General features: G+C 48.5%; 1 protein-coding gene across 1 annotated transcript in view; it reads left to right on the top strand.

Annotated features, from left to right (window-relative positions):
* The first annotated feature begins 10,823 nt into the window (after positions 1-10,823).
* The window catches only part of LOC149995118 (myosin-14-like), a 38,893-nt gene continuing 30,699 nt past the window's right edge, over positions 10,824-19,017 (top strand). The window contains exons 1-6 of the mRNA XM_090259125.1: positions 10,824-10,919; positions 11,731-11,849; positions 13,060-13,212; positions 13,499-13,672; positions 14,000-14,173; positions 15,761-15,875. Of these exons, the coding sequence (XP_090115251.1) occupies positions 10,826-10,919; positions 11,731-11,849; positions 13,060-13,212; positions 13,499-13,672; positions 14,000-14,173; positions 15,761-15,875 (829 nt within the window). The 5' untranslated portion in view covers positions 10,824-10,825. The remainder of the gene's footprint in view (positions 10,920-11,730; positions 11,850-13,059; positions 13,213-13,498; positions 13,673-13,999; positions 14,174-15,760; positions 15,876-19,017) is intronic.

A 19,017-nucleotide genomic window follows, 5' to 3' on the forward strand; every position in this document is an offset into this window, starting at 1 on the left:
TGAACCAAAATGTTGCTGGTTCAATTCCTGGTCAGGGCATGTGCCTGGGTTGCAGGCCAGGTCCCTGGCTGGGGTGTGTGTGTGAGAGACAACTGATGGATGTATCTCCCTCACATCTTTTTCCCCTCTCTTTCTCCCTCCTTTCTCCACTCTTTAAAAACAAATAAGTGAAAATCTTCAAAAGAACCAAACAGACAGCTCATCTGCTTCTCTTCCAGGAGCACCATGATCCACTAGCCAGAGCCAAAGGCGTCTGTGAATGAGATTGTCCTGGTGATGCGTTTGGCTCCGCCACCCTCTGTCTTTGACCGGTGAGGACCATTATTTGGCCCCTGCCATTCCAAGACGCAATTAGCCCTCCTGCGATGAAGGATCCCAGTTCAGTGGCCCCAGCTTTCACTGTAACTTCTCACTACAGAAAAGAGGAGCCCCAGGGCTATTCAAGGACCCTGGAGCTCCCCTCACACATGTATTTTTCCCAGTTGTGAGAAGTGCGTCCTTTGGGTCCTCCTGGCATGGGTGGGCAGGTCCTACATGACAAACCCACTCTAACAGGCTAATTTCCCTCGATGTTTCACCTTCACTTAGTGTGCATCCCCTTTTGGTCCAACGGACCAAACTAACTGAGAATGCTTTCTAACCCCTCGAGCTACAACGTCAGGTCCAGAATCTCTGCTTAGTGGTCCTAAATTAATAAAGTCGGCCTGATCCACCTGGCCCAACTTTATGTTCATTCCACTAATATCCCTGAGCTTTTCTTTAGATAGGCCTATTCATATTTACTGTTTCTTCTTGCATCAATTTTATAGAAATTTGCCTATTTCATCTAAATTACGTAATTTGTTGGCGTATGGTTGTTCATAGTACTCATTTATACTTCTTTTTATTTTGGCAATGGCATTGGCGATGTTATTTCTTTTACTTCTGACTTAAGTAGTTCAAGTGTTTTCCCCTCCTTTATGCTTAGTTCATCTGGCTAAAGATTTGTGAATGTCGAGCTTTCAAAGGACCATCTTTTGCTTTCACTGATTTTCTCTATTGTTTTTTCTACTCCTATTTATTTCTACTCTAATCCTTATACATCCTTGTTTCTGCTCGCTTTGGGTTTACTTTGCTCTTCTTTTTCTGCTTTTCGAGGTGGAGAATTAGAGAAAGAATTTAAATTAACATAAGCATTTACAGTCATAACTTCCTTCCAAGCTCTGCTTTAGCTGTTCATCCCGTAAGTTTTGGTGTGCTGTGTTTCTGTTTTCGTCTGTCTCAAAGTGCTTTCAGTTTCTCTTATGATGTTTTTGACCCATTGGTGATTTAAGAGTGTGTTGTTTATTTTTCAGTTATTTGAGAATTTTCCAGCTTTCCTTCTGTTATTAATTTCTAATTTAATTCCCTAGTAGTCAGAAATGTGCTTTATAGGACTTCAGTTATTTAAAATTCAATGTAGCTTGCCTTATGGCCTACCAAATGGCTTATCCTGGGGAATTTTCCATTTGAGAACGGGGGAATGTGCATTTGAGAAGATGTATTCTGCTTGCTGAACACCTCTCTGTGCCTGTCTGTTAGGTCTGTTTGGTTTATAATGTTTTTCAGGTCTTCTATATCCTTGCGCATCTTCTCATTTTTCCCCTTTATTGAAAGAGGAATATTGAAGTCTCCGATAATTATTGTTGAATTGTGTATTTTTTTTTTTAGTGTTGTCAATTTTTGCTTCATGTGTTATGATCCTCTGTTAGGTTCATTATATATTTATAATGGTTATATCTTCTTGTTGGATTGACCTTTTCATTATAATAAGTTCCGTTATAATGTGTAGCACTTTGCTTTAAAGTATGTTTGTTATTAGTACAGCCGTTGCCGTGCTCTTGTGGTTGCTCTTTGCGCGGTATATCTTTTTCCTCTGTTTACTTTAAACCTGTTTGTACCTTTGGGTCTAAAATGTAGCTCCTTTAGTCAGCATACAGTTAGGTCTTGTTTTTTATCCAGTCTTTCTCTCCTTTAATTGGACTGTTTAATCCTTTCACACATGGTACGCTTATTGATAGAGTTTAGGTCTGATATTTTGGTTTCCATGTCTCATATCATTTTTCTTCCTTTCTTCTTTACTGCTTTCTTTTTCATTAAGCAGATATTTTTATTGTGCTATGTTAATTCTTTTACTGGTTTTTTTAATCTATATTTTTTGAGACAGCTTCTTAGTAGCTTCTCTAGGTCTCCATTATAGATTTTACCAGACTCTACTTCAGATTTATAGTATCTCAGTTCCAGCAAAATGTAGAAATGTTGCACCTGTACAATTCTAGTCCCTACTCACTGTGTTTTGTGCTGTTGTTACATGTATATGTAGATGTATAATGTTTATGCTGCATGCCCATGCCCATCAGTACATTGTTATAATTATGACTTTTTATAGTTCTGTGTATTTTAGTGAAGCTGAGAGAATAGAGAAGAGCAAGTACTTTTATGGAGTTTGTTGTATTAATCCCTTTATTTAAGAATTTTGTTTTCTTTCTTTCTGTGAATTCAAATTGCCACCTGGTGTCCTCTCCGTGCTCCCTTGTCCCGCCCACTGTTACTGGGAAGTGTGCAGCTTTGTCCCCGCCTCCTGCTGTACACGGCTCTTTCTGTAGATTAGAGGTCCAAGAACACAAACACGCACGTATGATATATGTGTTATGTATGTTTAGATATACAACATGTAATAGATACATGGCCCTGGCTGGTTTAGCTCAGTGGATTGAGCGTCGGCCTGCGAGCTAAGTGTCGCTGGTTCGATCTTCCAGTCAGGGCACATCAGAGAAGGAAAACTCTGACTCCAAAAAACCTCCGCTGCCTTGCGGCATACCTCTTCAGGGGAAAGGCTAAGGGAGTAAACCCCGACAGAAAATCCGGAGCCGGAGTCCCTAAGGCGGTTTGACGTTGTAGTCAACACCGGCAACTCCTGCGGCGCACCTGAAGCCAAGCTGTATTGACTCCGTCTTTCCCTTGGATCCTTCAGCTGCGAAGAGAGGGGGGGTCTGCTGCATGGGCAACAGCAGACCCTCCATATCACCCTGCCCAGGCTCTGTAGCTTCAACACGGGAGGAGACAGATACCGTGTCACTCCCGAGTCGGACTGCACAGCCATTCTCGGCGGTGCAGATAGACTCTTAGGAAGCTACACCATCGTCTCTCGAGACGGACGGCTGCCGACGACGAATAGATACATGTTTAGATATATATATATAATTTATATCTTCACATGTGTTTAGATATCTACAGGATGGGGTAAAAGTAGGTTTACAGTTGTTTGTGTGGAAAATAATAGAATAATTAGTAAGTGATAATATGAGAATAAACTCTGTGTTTCATGTACTCAGAACTGTAAATGTACTTTTGCCCTATCCTGTATATCAGTAATTGTTTTTAAGTCAGTTAAGAGAAGAAAGGACAAATGTGCATTAATATGGTATTTTGTAATTACATATGAAATTATTTTCATCAGAGCTCTTTGTTTTCTCTTGTGAATTGAACTACTGTATGGTGCCATTTGCTGATAGTTCGAAGAACTTCCTTCACAATTTCTTGTTCACTGGGTCTGCTAGAAGTTTCTGTTTGCCTTGTAATGTCCTAGTTTCTCCATTGATTTTGAAACATAGTTTTGCCGGATGTAATATTTTTAGCTGACAGCTTCTTTATTCAGCACTTTGAATATGGCCATCCCACTCCTTTGTGGTCACCATTGTTTCTGACTGGAAGTCAGTTTTTAAACTTATTGAGGTTCCCTTGTGTGCAAGGAATTATTTCTCTTTTGCTGCTTTCAAAATTTTCTCTTTCAACATTTTGACTATGATACATCTGAAGGTGAATTTCTTTGTGTTTTATCTTCTCTGGACTGACCTTGGTGAGCTTCTTGAATGTATAGACTAATGTTATAAAAAACATTTTGGGGAATGTATTCCGAGGCTCTGCCCAACTCATTATATGTTTATAATGGTTATATCTTCTGATCGGATTGACCTTTCTATTATAATATGTTTTATTTGATCTCTAGTAACATTTTTAAAAGTTCATTTTGTTTATTATTAGCATAGCCCCTGCAGCTCTCTTGTGTTTGTTATTTGCATAGTATATCTTTGTATTTGTATAGCATATAGATTGATGGGTGGTCGCATTTCTTCAGATACTTTTTCTTGTCCCTTCTCTCTCCTTCATCTGATGTTACCATTAAGCATAATGGTGGCTCATATTTCTCAGAGGCTCCGTTTATATTTTTCTCTTCCTCTTTTTCTCTCTGTTGGCTGATTCTGTCTTCTGCCAGCTGAAATCTGCTTTTGCGCCCCTCTAGTAAATTTTTCGTTTTGTTTATTTTGCTTTTCAACTCCAAACTTTTCATTTGGTCCTTTTAAATAATTTCTACCTCTATTGATATTTTCTATTTAATGTGACACTGCCATCATACCTTCCTTTGATTCTTTAAATGTTATATCCTTTTGTTAGTTTAACACATTTGTAATAATTATTTTTAAGTTTCTGTCCAGTCAACATCTGGCTGTCCTCAAAGGCAGTTTCTTTTGTCTGCTTTTATTCCTGTGTATAAATTACACTTTCACATTTCTGTGCATATCTTGCAAATTTTTTGCCGAAACTGGGCATTTATGACAACATAGAATTTTCTGCATTGCTTTTGAGTGTATATTGCTCCACAATTTGATCAGATTAAAGTCAGGCCTTTTGCAGAGGCAAGTTGCTGAAGCCAGTCTTTGAAGCTTGTTTCAAGCCCACGACAGTTCTGACCTGTCTCCCTGTCTTCCTTGAGTCTCTTTACTGAACTTCTAACTGATCCACCATTTTGCTCACTGCTATTCCAACGCTACACATCTTCTCTAACTGCCTCACAACAAAATCTTTACTGTCTATCAAAATGCTTTTTAGCTTGAACTTTTCCACTCTCTGTTGCAAGTAAAGTCAGACTTTTTAGGGAGATAAATGGAGCTCAGCTCTCCGTTCCTACAGCCTGCCTCCCCACTGAGCAGAACTTCTGCACTGCTGCTCTGGAGCTGGGGCCGGGGACAGGGCGGCAGGGCAGAGAGCGTTGGGGGCCAGCCCAGGCAGGACCTCCATTGTCCATCTGCCTGCATGGCGCCATAAATGCTACGTCAGAGGCTGAGCCGGAGCCTGACCTCCAGGGAAGCAGGTTTCCCCTCACCTGAGGCAGGAGCAGCTTTGCCAGCCCCAGGCCTCCACAGGCCGGGGCTTGCTTACCATCGGCTGGTCTGAAGTCAGCAGCGAGAGCCAACTGCCAACTCCTCAGGCATCAGGTTCATCTTAGTGCTTGGCACCAGCGCAGGCTCCTAAGCCAACTGTAAAAAGCTATTTTAAAGGCCACGGAGGAGGGGTGGTGAAGGCAGGAGCTATGATGTCAGTGGAGATGGAGAGGAAAAATTAATATTTGTTTGCACACCCAGCTTGCCCTGCAAACTATACCAACTTTTTTTTTAGATAGAATTTACATACCATAGAATTTGCTGTTTGTAAAGTGTACAGTTTAGTTTGTAGTATAGTTATAAGGTTGTGCACTACAATCTCTCTTAATTCCAGGAACTGTGTCCTGTTTTAACAGTGATTTTTTTTTTCTGTACTAGGCCTTACATTTCAAAAGGTATGAAACTGAAAAAGACAAAAAGGTGTATAATCATTCAAGTGTCCCCAGCTCCCAGGAGGCCACATCTGTTATCGGTTTCTTGTGTGTCCTTCAGAGCAAGGCCTGTCCAAGCCCTCAGGCCAGTGACATCCCCTTTTGTTTTCAGGGTATTTTTTAAAAAACTTTTTTATTTTGAATAATTTCAGGTTTACAGAAAAGAATGCAGGAACACACACTCTTCTCCCAGATTCCCCAGTTGCCACATGTGCTTTATCCTCTTTTCTTTCTAATTACTGAGCCGTGTGAAAATAGGGGCGTAGATGAGGTGCCCTTTTGCCTTTTGTATTAGCTTCCTAAAGCGGCTGCCACAAAGGACCATAAACTCAGTGGCTTGAAACAACACACGTTTATTCTCTTAGAGTTCTGAAGTTGAAATTCCAAAATCAGTCTTAGTAGACAAAAATCAGGGTTTTTTCTGGAGGGTCAGGTGAGAGTCCATTTTCTTGCCTTTTCCAGCTTCCAGAGGCTGCGCGAATTCCTTGGCATGTGGCGCCTTCCTCTGTCTTCAGAGAGAATCGCTAACCTCTGCTCACATGGCTTCTCCCTTTAAAAAAAAAAAGGTTTTATTTATTTTTAGAGGGGAAGGGAAGGAGAAAGAGAGGGGGAGAAACATCAATGTATGGTTGCCTCTCGCACGCCCCCAGCTGGGGACCCGGCCTGCAACCCGGGCATGTGCCCTGACCCAGAATCAAACTGGCACGACCTTTTGCTCTGCCAGACAACACCTAACCCAATGAGCTACACCGGTCAGGGCGGCTCCTCGCTTTTGTAATGACCTTTATGATTACATTCAGCGCCCACCTCGATAATCTAGGCTAGTCTCCCACCTCACAATCCTTAATTTGGTTATGCCAGACAGTCCATTTTGCTCTGCAAGGTGACCCTCACAGGTTCCAGGAATTCAGATGTGGGCATCTTAGCATTATTCAGCTACCACCCCCCGAATCTGTCCGTGTGTATTTCCTAAGAACATTGGTACAGTCACAGCACAGTATTCTCATCAGGAAGTTAACATTGCCACGATTAGTACTATTTTCTAATCCCAAAACCACATTATCCCAATAATGTCTTTTATACAAAAAAAAAGTTTTTCACAGACCATATGCCAATATGGCATATGTGCTTTCTAGCAAAGAAAAAACGTTTTTTTAAGTTATGTGTGTGCTCGCGCGTGCACACACACGCACGCACACACACATACACTTCCCCAGTCCGGGATCACAGGTTGAGTTTAGTCATCACATTTCCGTCTCTATCCGTCTGGCCCCGTTCCTGAGTCTGCCTTTATCGTTCATGACCTTGACACTTTTGAAGATTACAGACCAGTTGTTTTGTCTCAAACTTGGGTGTGTTTCCTCACGATTAGATTCGGTTACACATTTTTGGCAGGAGTATCCCGGGAGGGTACACCCCCCTCACCTCTGCGCCACCCTCTTTCTCTAAGTAAACTGCGTAGCAGGGTAGCGCAGGCACCAAAAATTGCACCATAGACTGTAAGCGTCTAGCTCAGGACCTCGGCCAGGGAACGCCGGGTATAACCGGCCCCTTCCCATCACCGGCACCCCCTGAATGTAACCATTATTCTGGGGTCTGACAACATGGAGTTGTGTCGCCCGTTCTTGAATTTGGTACAGACAGACCCATACCGTATGCATACTGGTGTCTGGCTTTTTCCACGCAACCCTGTGATTGTGAAATTCATCCGAGTTCAGTGAGTGGCCAGCAGGGGGCGGCGAGGCGCTGGCTCCGAGCTGCCCTCGCTTTGTCAAGACTCCCTGAGCAGGAAGTGTTGGTTTGTGCGCTTCTGTGTGTGTGTGCTCTGTGTACGTGTTTACATTAGAATTCTACGTTAAAGGGACGAGGCAAAGGGAACCACAGTCGTTAAGAATATAGACCCCAGAGTCAGGCTGCCCGGGTTCGAATCTCAGGCCTGCCGCTTATGAGCTCGAAGATCCTAGGCAAGTTCATGACCCCATGTGCCTTGGTTTCCCCATCTGTCAAGTGGGGGTTTTACTCAGTTTTCCATCTGTAAAATGCTATTGTAGGACTTGCCTCATTGAGTTCTTATGAAGCTTAAATCAGTTCTTTTGTGTTTGGAACAAGACCTGGCATGGAGAACGTAAAAAAGAAAAAAAAAGAAAAAAATCAGTGTCCGTTTCAATCCGTAAATCGTGAAGACTGCCCTAGAACTGGCGGCTGATGAGGCGCCTGGGTGCTTGCCCCATCTGTAGCACCCCCGTGAAAGCAGCGGACGCAAGCCCAGCCTGGTGTAGGCGTGTTACGCGGTCGACTCACGTGCCACGCGCGGCTTGGCGGTGGGAAGCGAGAGGGTTCTGAAATGCTGACCGCATCTGAAGAAAATTCTGAACAAAACCAACACCAGTTTTTCCTCGGATTGCACAGTGGCTCCCGTCCTGGAAAATTCACTGTGTGTAAAAACCAAATCCTTTTGTGTTTACACGTAAAACAGTTGGGATTCGTGTCTGAGCATTAGAGACCATTATTTCACGATGTGACTGTGCAATGGGACGTTTAGGAGTCACACGGGATGTGGACAGTTCTTTGCGGTCCCGAGGAACGTCTGCTTCCTGTCCTCACTCCCGATGACATCCAGGAACACCCCACACGTTGCCTCAGTGACCCCCATCTTTATGTCAACCAAACGCTACACGTTTCTGAGACGTACACTAGGGGGCAGCATTGCCCCCTTCTGACACGCTTTCTAGAAGCTCTGCACAGACAAGGAAATACAGACAGATACTCTTAGACGCATGGATGTGCTGCTCACCTCCTGATGAGCCCACAGTAAGGTGAAAATGTCCTAAGTCGAAAATGCACTTAACACAGTGTGAACGTCATAGCGTAGCCTAGCCAACCTGAAAGGTGCTCAGGGCACCTGCATTAGCCTACAGTTGGGCCCAACCATCTAACACAAAGGCTATTTTGTAATCAAGTCTCGAACACTTCGTGTGATTTATGTAATTGTGGCTTGTTGCCTTCCTGCTGGACAGTGATCTTGAGTTTCATCTCAAGGGTAATTGCTTTCTCACCAGAAGCAGGAGACACAGGCAGGTGTTTGTAGACATGATGGGACAGGAAACCACAAAACACAGTACCCCCAAAATGCAGGCAACACAGCACCCTTAGACTATGGGCTGTTTACCCTTGTGATCAGGTGGCTCACTGGGAGCTGGTTCTTAGGGGAAAAAAAATCAAAATTCAAAATTCGGAGTATGGTCTCTGCTGGAGGTGTATCTCTTTGGCACCATTGTAATTTTTTGTTTTTTAGATTTTATTTATTTATTTTTAGAGAGAGGGGAAGGGAAGGAGAAAGAGGGGGAGAGAAACAACAATGTGTGGTTGCCTCGCGCATGCCCCCAACTGGGGACCCGGCTCGCAACCCAGGCATGTGCCCTGACTGGGAATCGAACTGATGACCCTTTGGTTCACAGGTTGGCGCTCAATCCACTGAGCCACACCAGCTGGGGCACCATGATTGTAAATTTGAAAGATTTTAATTTGAACCATCATACGTTGGGGGACATCTGTACATCCTCATTCATGGTTTCTGTTCTTGGGAATTACCCCCCCACCCACATTTATTTGTAACCCCAATACTCCTGCATTTGTGGTCATTGAGGTCATTCACAGAGCGGGGGGTGGGGGGTGGGGGGGGAGCTTGAGTTGCCCAGTGCACACTCACAGGGGTTGCCCAGCCGTCTTGTTTCAGCTCTCGTATTGTACACCAGTGTCCTTTGTGTGGTCGGTGGAGTTTTTCACGTTTTTGTGCTTTTTTTCATTGTGATGGTGAATTCTCTGTCTATAATGCCTTCCAAGCATAGCGCCGAAGTGCAGGGTAGCACTCCTAAGCACAGGGCGGCTGGACTGTGCCTTACGGAGAAAATACGCATGTTAGATGAGCTTCCTTCAGGCGGGCGTTACAGTGCTGCTGGCTATGAGTTCAATGTGAATGAAGCAACAGTGTACCCCCGGGGAGGGGCAGAAGCAGGTGTACAGCTGTGAGTACGCGCAACACGGACTTTATTCTTGTATTGTTTATTAATTATATTATTTTCCATATAAATAACTGTAAACATAATTTTGTCCCGCTCTGTCTATCAATGAGGTGTCTTTAAATGGAAACACACATTGCTCTGGCTGGTGTGGCTCAGTGAATTGAGCCCCGGCCTGCTAACTGAAAGGTTGCCGGTTCAATTCCTGGTCAGGGCACCTGCCTGGGTTGCCGGTCAGGTCCTCAGCTGGGGTCGTGGGAGAGACAGCCAGCTGATGTTTCTCTCCCTCTCTATCTCCCTCCCTTTTCCTCTCTCCAAAGTAAATAAACAAAATATTTTTTAAAAAATAAGCAGAAACACACGTAAAACAAAGTGATGTATTGATCAGTCGATGAAAACGTTGTGGCCAGAGGCTCACAGGAACCAAACCCTGTATGTCCCCTTAGGAGCACTCATTCGCAGTCACTACGTCAGTGTTCTTGGTGACTTTGTGGAACATTTCTGCAGATGACGAGAATCAACTGTCCTTCCTGTTTTCTGCCTTTTGTACACAGAGTACGCCATGAACACCCTTCTGCACCTCGCACCTTTCACTTGATAGTTCAGAAATCCTTCCATATCGCTCATCCATTCTCAAAGTTCTTCTAAGTCTTATCGGCATCATTTCATGAAACAGACAGTGTGAGCAGACACTGAATGGTCATACCGTGAACCTCGAACACAAAATACAGGATTCACTTATCTGTTCATGTGTTTTAAGTCCTGCCCAGTGTCACATGTGAATTTTAAGCTCAGGATGATGCTGTAAACTGACATAGGATTTTTTCTTTTCAATCCTCACCCGAGGATTGAGGGTATGTGTATTGATTTTAGGGAGAGAGAGAATAGAGAGACATCGGTCAGTGGCCTCCCGTACATGCCCCGACCGGGGACCAAACCTAGGCACGGGCCCTGACCGGGAATCGAACCCGCAGCCTTCTGGTGTACAGGACAATGCTCCCACCAACTGCACACCCCAGCCAGGGCTGACATGGGATTTTTAAGCTAGATTTCTGAAGGGACAGTGAAGACCACACACAGTGTCTGGAGCCGTAGTGATCTCTCCACCCCCCCCCCTCTCTGCCGCCCCTTAGCCATGCTGCGGATGGTCTCTGCGGTCCTTCAGTTCGGCAACATCATCCTGAAGAGAGAACGAAACACCGACCAAGCCTCCATGCCAGACAACACAGGTGACACCCCCTGGCCTGCTGCCCAGCCCCGTGACCCTGCATCCCTTGCCCCACAGACAGAGCACCCCCTCCCGGCCGGGCCGCTCTGACTCCCTGCCCTTCGCTGAGTCTTCAGCATTTTCTCACCCTTCTTCTGTTATAAAAATATGTGATCCCTGCTGAAAGTCTGAACAACACCAGCCTGCCAAACAGGGGACAACAGGGTCCCCGGTCGTCCCAGCGCCTTGGAGAGACCTGCCATCAGTGCTGGGCACATCTCCTCCTGGCCTCTGTGCTTGCATATGTGTATATTTTTTCCTTTTCAAAAGCAGGATTATAGTTGATATTCTTTTTTTTTTAATCAAAATGGAAATAGTTCTGCTTCCTAATTATTATAAAATAATATGAGCTGGATGGGGAAAAATCTGACAGACAGAACAGTATAAAGACAGTCCGTTCTTTGATTCAAAGTGAAATACACGTATCATGAAATGCACGCCTCAGTTTAACATGTCATGAGTTTCCAACGTAATGAGGGTGGAACAGCCATTCAAATGGATGAACTCTGCTCCTCTAACCAATCCCCAAGTGCTGGACGTTCAGGTTATTTCCTGGTCATGTCCACTGTAAACAATGCGGTGATGAACATCCCCGTAGTCCAGTTTTGGCTCACCCGGGATTATTTTCGCCCACTGGGGGTCCCAGAGGAGACTTGCGGGCCAGAGGATGCGCACACTGGTAGGACCTGTGCAGCCTCCGGGGGGAAAGGCCGGGCAGCCGCGTCCTGGGACAGAACGCTGACCCCACCCACCTCGATGCCTGTCTTCCTCAGCCGCCCAGAAGCTCTGCCGCCTGCTGGGACTCGGGGTGACGGATTTCTCCCGCGCCCTGCTCACCCCCCGCATCAAAGTTGGCCGGGACTACGTGCAGAAAGCGCAGACCAAAGAGCAGGTGGGCGGTGTGGCGGGGGGTGGGGGGCAGGTATCGGGCTCCCGCCGCCCTCCGACTCCGGCGTCTAGGAAGTGGCTTATGCCGTTTTTCCTCGCTCGCTCACGCAGACTGGTGCTGGCTGCTCAGTTACCGGCTCCGGACTAGGCACCGGGAATAAAAGCAGCAATAGAAACGTGGAACTCAGGCTGTAGTAAGAAAACCTAATAAACGAAGATTAACAGGATGCTTGTAGACAGGGGTCGACAGGGGTGCCGTCTGCCAAGGAGGGGGTTGGGGGGGGGGTCTGGCAGGCCCTCTCCCAGCAGGTCACGTTCCAGCCAAGACCTAGACCGTTCAAAGTGGAGGGCATAGCCTATGTAAAGGCCCTGGGGTTGAAACAAGCTTGGCGAGATGGGAACACTAAGGAGGTGGGTGAGGCTGCAGGCGGAGAGGTTGGTAGGGGACAGATCACGCAGGGTCTTAGGGGCCACCCTAAGGAGGTGAGTTTTATTCAGGGTGCAGCAGGAGGCCAGCGAGGGTTTAGGCCAGGGAGCGATTTGATTCAGGTTGTTTTTTTATAAAAACCCCCTTGTCTTCTGCATGGAGGGTGGAGTCCCAGGGGCGCAGGTGGAAGCAGGGAGTTGGGAGGAGGCTGCCGCCATAATCCAAGCCAATGACAGTGTGGCTCAGACCAGCGGGCAGGGCTAGGGGTAGAAAGAAGTTAACATGGGCTAGTGGTTTTCAGGATCCAGCTCTTGGGCAGAGGCCTCTGCTGGGCCCCAGGCCGGGTGCTCGAGGCCCTGGGATGAAGAAGACACAATAGGGGAGGCAAGGACCAGAGACTGGAGGTCACACTGGCCGTGATTCTGCTCTCAGGGGAATTACTATTAGGATCCATTTTACAGATGAAGAAGTTGAGGCACAGAGAGGTTTATTCACAGCCTGAGGTAACACAGCCTCTAAGTGGCAGGAGCAGGATTCAAACTCAGGTTGTTGGGTCCAGAGTCCACCCTCTTAACTGTTATGTTAATTGTTCCAGGAAGTGGGGTCAGGAGGGCAGAGGATTAATGAACTAATGAGCCCTGAGGACTTCAGGCAGTGCCTGGAGCACAGTAGGGCTGAGGAATGGAGGGCTGCTGTTAATGTCATCTTGAACCATGGTGGGGGCCCGGACAGGCCGGGCCACTCATGTGCAGGCTGGACCCTCACTATGCATCCCATCTGCATGCAGGCTGACTTCGCCCTCGAAGCCCTGGCCAAGGCCACCTACGAGCGCCTCTTCCGCTGGCTTGTCCTGCGCCTCAACCGGGCTCTGGACCGCAGCCCCCGCCAGGGTGCCTCCTTCCTGGGCATCCTGGACATCGCCGGCTTCGAGATCTTCCAGGTCTGTGCTGTGTGCCCCGCTGGGGCCTGAGGGCGCCATCACGCTGCCCTGTTCCCTCCCTCTGTGCCCCTGCCCTCCTCACCCCCTCCCTCTCAGCCTCTGTCCCCCTCCCTCTGGGTCCCTGCCCCACTTTCTCCAGGTCTCTGTCCCCTTGTCTCTGGGTCCCTGTCCCCCTCTCTCTGGGTCCCTGTGCCCCCCTCTTTGGGTCTCTGTCCCCTGTCTCTGGGTCTCTGCCCACCCCCCCAGGCCCCTGTCCCCTCTCTCACGCATCCCCTCCTCCCTGCAGCTGAACTCCTTCGAGCAGCTGTGCATCAACTACACCAACGAGAAGCTGCAGCAGCTCTTCAACCACACCATGTTCGTGCTGGAGCAGGAGGAGTACCAGCGCGAGGGCATCCCCTGGACCTTCCTCGACTTCGGCCTTGACCTGCAGCCCTGCATCGACCTCATTGAGCGGCCGGTGAGTGAGCCCGTGGCCACTCCCTCCTCGCAGCCCTCGCCATCTCACCCCGCCCCCTCCAGGCCAGGAGCCAGCCCCTCGCCCAGCTGGCCTCAGCCTCCGCATCAGTTACGTGGAGAAAACGATGTAGGTCTGTGTGACCGGTAGCAGATCAGGCCCCGGGACACGCCCGCCACAGGGCCTGGCTCCAACCACGGGGCTAATCCTGGCTGTTACTAACTGTGGTTCTCCGTCCAAGTGTCGCTTACAAACACTAAAAACCAGCCGCAACCTAAGTGTCCAGTATTTGGGGATCTGACCTACTCTCCCCTTCCTGTCAACGGTCAGGCCAACCCCCCTGGACTCCTGGCCCTGCTGGACGAGGAGTGCTGGTTCCCGCAGGCCACGGACAGGTCCTTCGTAGAGAAGGTGGCCCAGGAGCAGGGCGGCCACCCCAAGTTCCAGCGGCCGAGGCATCTGCGGGACCAGGCCGACTTCAGCGTCTTGCACTATGCGGGCAAGGTAGGGGCGGGGCCCGCCTTGGGGCCTGCGGGTGGGAGTGGTGACAACCTGGCTGCAGATGTGGGGAAGGGTGCAGAGGGACGGCAGGGCCACCGGGTGTCCACTGGGACAGGACACAGCCAAGGCAGGGGCCAGGAAAGCCCAAGGAAGAGTGAGAACTATCTGACGAAGTCAACAAAGGCTTCCTCAAGGAGCGGGTATTTGCAGTAGGCTTTGAGGGATGGATAGGAGTTTGCCTGGAGGACAATTATGTGCATTTTATCCACTCATTCAGCAAACCCGTGCCTTCTTTATTTTCTTTTTTTTTTAATTTTTAAAGTATTTATTTATTTATTTTTAGAGAGAGGGGAAGGCAGGGAGAAAGAGAGGGAGAGAAATGTCAGTATGTGGTTGTCTCACTCACCCCCCAACTGGGGACCTGGCCCACAGCCCAGGCCTGTGCCCTGACTGGGAATCGAACCAGCGACCCTTTGGTTTGCAGGCCGGCTCTCAATCCACTGAGCCACACCAGCTGGGGCTAAACCTGTCTTTTGTGCACTCAGCCCTGTGCTGAGCAAAGTTGGGGACCCAGGTCGGACATGGTTTCTGTCCTTACAAAGTTCCTTATCTGGAAGGGAGGCAAATCCAGACAACCGGGATGTAAGGCCAACAAGCGCCTTCATAGGGGCAGCGAAGGGCAGCGTCAAAGCCGACGCCCAGAGGAGGGAGGAACACCGGGGAAGCGTCCCCAGGGGAGCGTAATGCTTGATCTGAAATCTAAACCAAGGGTCGGCAAACCTTTTTTGTAACTGCTTCCCGCTCTGCGGGCCAGACACTGCCTGTCACAGCTACTCAGTTGTGCCGTTGCAGCGTGAGGGAAGCCACAGGTAACACATAAATAGATATACTAACGGGGGCTGCATCCCAATAACCCTTTACTTACAAAAAGAGGTGGCTGTCTTGACTTGGCTTGGGGGCTCTATGGTGTGAACGATGTGTAACGGGTGCCGGAGAGGCCAGGTGAGGGCGCGAGGGACTCTGCGGGCCCAGGGGACGGTGCGCATCACGGCGAGGGGGCAGGAGCCCGGGTGTCCTGCGTGCGGCTCCAAGGTGCCCAAACATTTGCTGAGACCTGCTGGGGCCCAGGCCTGTGCTGACACGAGTCAGAGCCGGGCCCTGGCCTCAGGGAGCCCCTGTCTGGTGGGCGGGGGTTGTGGTCAAGGCCGTGACGGCGGAACTCTCAAAGCAAAACCCTGCATTCTCCCAAGCAGCCGTCCGTGGGAAAGCGCACAGAGAGGGAATCCCCGGCGGCGGGGACAGCTCGGGGGGAAAACCTGAGGTGGAAATGCGGTTGCACGTGTGAGGAGGGACAGTGGAGAAGCCAAGGTGTCTGGAGTAGAATGAAGAAGGGAGAAAGTGGTGATGGACGGGGTCAGCGGTGGGCAGGGAAGGAAAGGGAGAGGAGTCCCGCGGGCGGAGGGTGCAGTTCAAGGTATGGACACGAGGTGGCACCAATGTCCTCCCCCCGTGGTGAAGCCTGGAGCTGGAAAATCAGGGGAGCCCGTGAACCTCCAAGTTCACCACGCTCCAATGCCTGGTTTCATTCAGGTCGACTACAAGGCCAATGAGTGGCTGATGAAAAACATGGACCCTCTGAACGACAACGTTGCCGCCCTGCTGCACCAGAGCACGGATCGGTTAACGGCGGAGATCTGGAAAGATGGTGAGGACTGGCTTTCCCCCGGCCCTGTCCCTGGGGCTCTGGGCATCCCTGCTCCCAACCCACAGTGTGAGCACCTTTGTTTCGGGGGCTGAGTTGTCTGCTCTGACGCAGCACTTCTGCAGGCCAGCCAGTTAGTGTTCCCAGTTAGTGCTGATTGATGGATATCTCAAGCCAGCATCGTATTCAATAATAAAACACTCCTCCTTAAACAAGACAAGGCTGCCCACTGTCAGCACTGCTGTGAAACACTGCTTTGGCAAAACTAGCCTATGCAATCAGACCAGAAAAATAAATAAGCATGTGAGCATTGCAAAGAAAGCGATAACATTATTTGCAGGTGGCATGTGATCCCCTAAAAAGAGATTTGACTGGAAAAGAATTAATGACAAGACAACTCAGAAGGGTGCTGTTTATCAGGTTGGCCAACTTTCAGACTTTTCTTTCTTTGCTCTCTCACAAAGTTCCCCTTAGGGCCCCCAGGAAGAAGAAAGAAACAATGGACTGAGATATAGTTTTGGAGTTGTCTTGCTCCAACAAGACCCATGTGAATTTTTCCCATCAGTCTTTTCAGAATGACACTTCTAAGAGGCATAAGCAGAAAAGCCAAATGCCTTTGTGGTAGAACCCCATACTTTCCAAGCTGCCCCCTATCCTTAGAGGGGGTTTGAGAGATGATTTTATACAGCTGGAAGCACCAACATCTTGTTTTTTTTCTGATTTCAGGTTTCTAGAATCTGTCAGTTTACCTTAATCTTTTGTAAAGATTTTATTTTATTTTTTTCAGAGAGAGGAGAAGGGAGAGAGAAAGAAAGGGAGGGAAACACCAATGTGTGGTTGCCTCTCGTGCGCCCTCAACTGGGGACCTGGCCCGCAACCCAGGCACGTGCCCTGACCAGGAATCAAACCTGCAACCTTTTGGTTTGCAGGCTGATGCTCAGTCCACTGAGCCACACCAGCCAGAGCTTGCCTTACTCTTTGATGGGAGTGAAAAGCATAGTTGTAGATGTGCCAGTCCATGCAACTAGACAAGAGAACAAAATAAGCAAGATGAGTGGTTCCCAAAACCAACTCACAGAGCGAAAGGGCATTGGGTCCCTTGATCTTGTGAGCTGACTTAAGAAAGAAAAGTCTGATATTTGTGTCTCATGGAGTTTACACAGGAGGGATTGAAAAGCAGTGTTTGATGTTTAGCAACAAAACCGGATTCTGCTAGAAGCTCTCCTTCCGAATGAACGTCCCCCCACCCACCCTGCTTGTTTAGAATCTGTGCTTCATTTACATGATGTCCCAGTGACCCCTCACACGTCCCACCCCGCATGTGGCTGACTCAAAGCATTCCAAGAGGGAGAGTGGAAACGGCAAAGCCTCTTGAGTCCTAGACTGGAACGTGGCACAGTGATCCTTCTCCCACAGCCCTCCTGAACGCAGGAGCCCACACTCGAGGCGCTGCAGGTCCCACAGAGGGGTAGGGAGTCGGGGCTAGTTTTGCATCAGTCCCTGTGACAGCTGCCCTGAGCCCAGAGCGGGAAGCCCAGCATCCTGGCAGCCCAGGGGAAAAGGCAGATGAGGACAAGCCTCAGAGAGACCAACGCCACATGCCGGGCAGAAGCCACAAGGTCGTCCTCGAGCTTCCTGGCCGTCAGGGGGAAAAGATACCTAATAGGACATACAGACTCAACCTCGAGGGAGAGAGACCTTTTCCCTCTGGTACTAAGGCTCATGGAGGACATTTGTCCCTTCAGCTGACATTGATGCCCTCAGTGGGTAGGCACAAAGATGAACAGGACAGTCTCCCTGGTTTTAGATGTTTATGGCCAGTATTCAGGCTCTCCCTCCTGCTCTGGCCCGTGCTGTTGACTAATAACCCTCCTCTTTTTTTCCTTCCTGCCACCTCCTGTCCCTCTTCTCATACTGCTCCCTTTGCATCCCCCATCTTTTGCATCTCCCCGCATCTGTCCTCTCCCCACATCTGTCCTCATTCCCCAGAACATGGGGGCTTCCAGCAGTTCTCTTTCCTTGGCTCCTTCCCACCGTCGTCCCCGGGATCTCCAGGGAGGCGCAGCTCTGCCATTTCTCCACCAGGGGGTGGGTGCTACTGTGCATCGATGGGTGAGATTTGCCAGACGAGGCGGGCGGGCCTGTTGGACCGGGAACCTGGTTTTGAACACCCGTCCCCTCTTTTCTCCATGAGGAGGTCTCTCATGCTTCTTCTTCCTCCTTGCCAGCTCTCCCAGCAGTTTCCAGACTCAGTGCTAACTAGACTCTTCTAACTAAACTGCATGCCAAAGTACAATGGGGCTACTACCAGCTGGCATTTATTGAGCACTTACTATGTGCCTTGCATTGTGCGAAGCCCTTTTATGATCATTAACACGTAGAATCCTCTGTATGACCCACTGAGGCAGGTGTTGGTACTAGTACCCCCCTTACACAGTTGAGGAAACTGAAGCACAGAGAGGTTAAGTCGCCAATCCAAGATCACACAGCCACTAAGTGGCAGAGCTGAGATTTGAACCCAGGATTTTGAGTCCCAGAGCCTCAGCTCTTACCTGTTCTATAAGAGCGTAATAAATGGCAGTTATCATTTTGATAATAACTGTAAGGATGGTGGTGGGAGGGAGATGAAACCTGGGGAGGAAAATGCTATATCTGAGCCCCCACCATACACCAGGTCCTGCCTAAGTGCAGATGACCTGGTTGACCCATGATGACCCTCATCACTGGGGACATCAGATTCAGCCCCAGCTGTAGGATCCTGAGAAACCCGGCATGATTTGGTCATCGAATTCTAGAAAAAAGCTTACTGTGAAGGCAGATTGCCTTATTTCACAGATTGCACATAAAAGCCAGACCCTATTGCAGTTTTAAAAATCCTCACCTGAGAACATATTTATGGATTTTAGAACAAGAGGAAGAGAGAGAGAAAGAGAAACATCAATGTGAGAGTGAAACATTGATTGTCTTCCGTACGCACCCCAGATGGGGATCAAACCTGCAACCTTTTGGTGCATGGACTGCAATCCAAACAATTGAGCCACCCAGCCATGGCAGAGACTATTACATTTTTTAAAACATAATTTATTTATTTCTAGAGTGAGGGGAAGGGAGGAGAAAGAGAGGGAGAGAAACATCAATGTGCGGT

This window comes from Furipterus horrens, unplaced genomic scaffold (assembly GCF_987537825.1).
Source record: "Furipterus horrens unplaced genomic scaffold, mFurHor1.1.pri manual_scaffold_13, whole genome shotgun sequence".
In the NCBI taxonomy this organism is placed as follows: Eukaryota; Metazoa; Chordata; class Mammalia; order Chiroptera; family Furipteridae; genus Furipterus; species Furipterus horrens.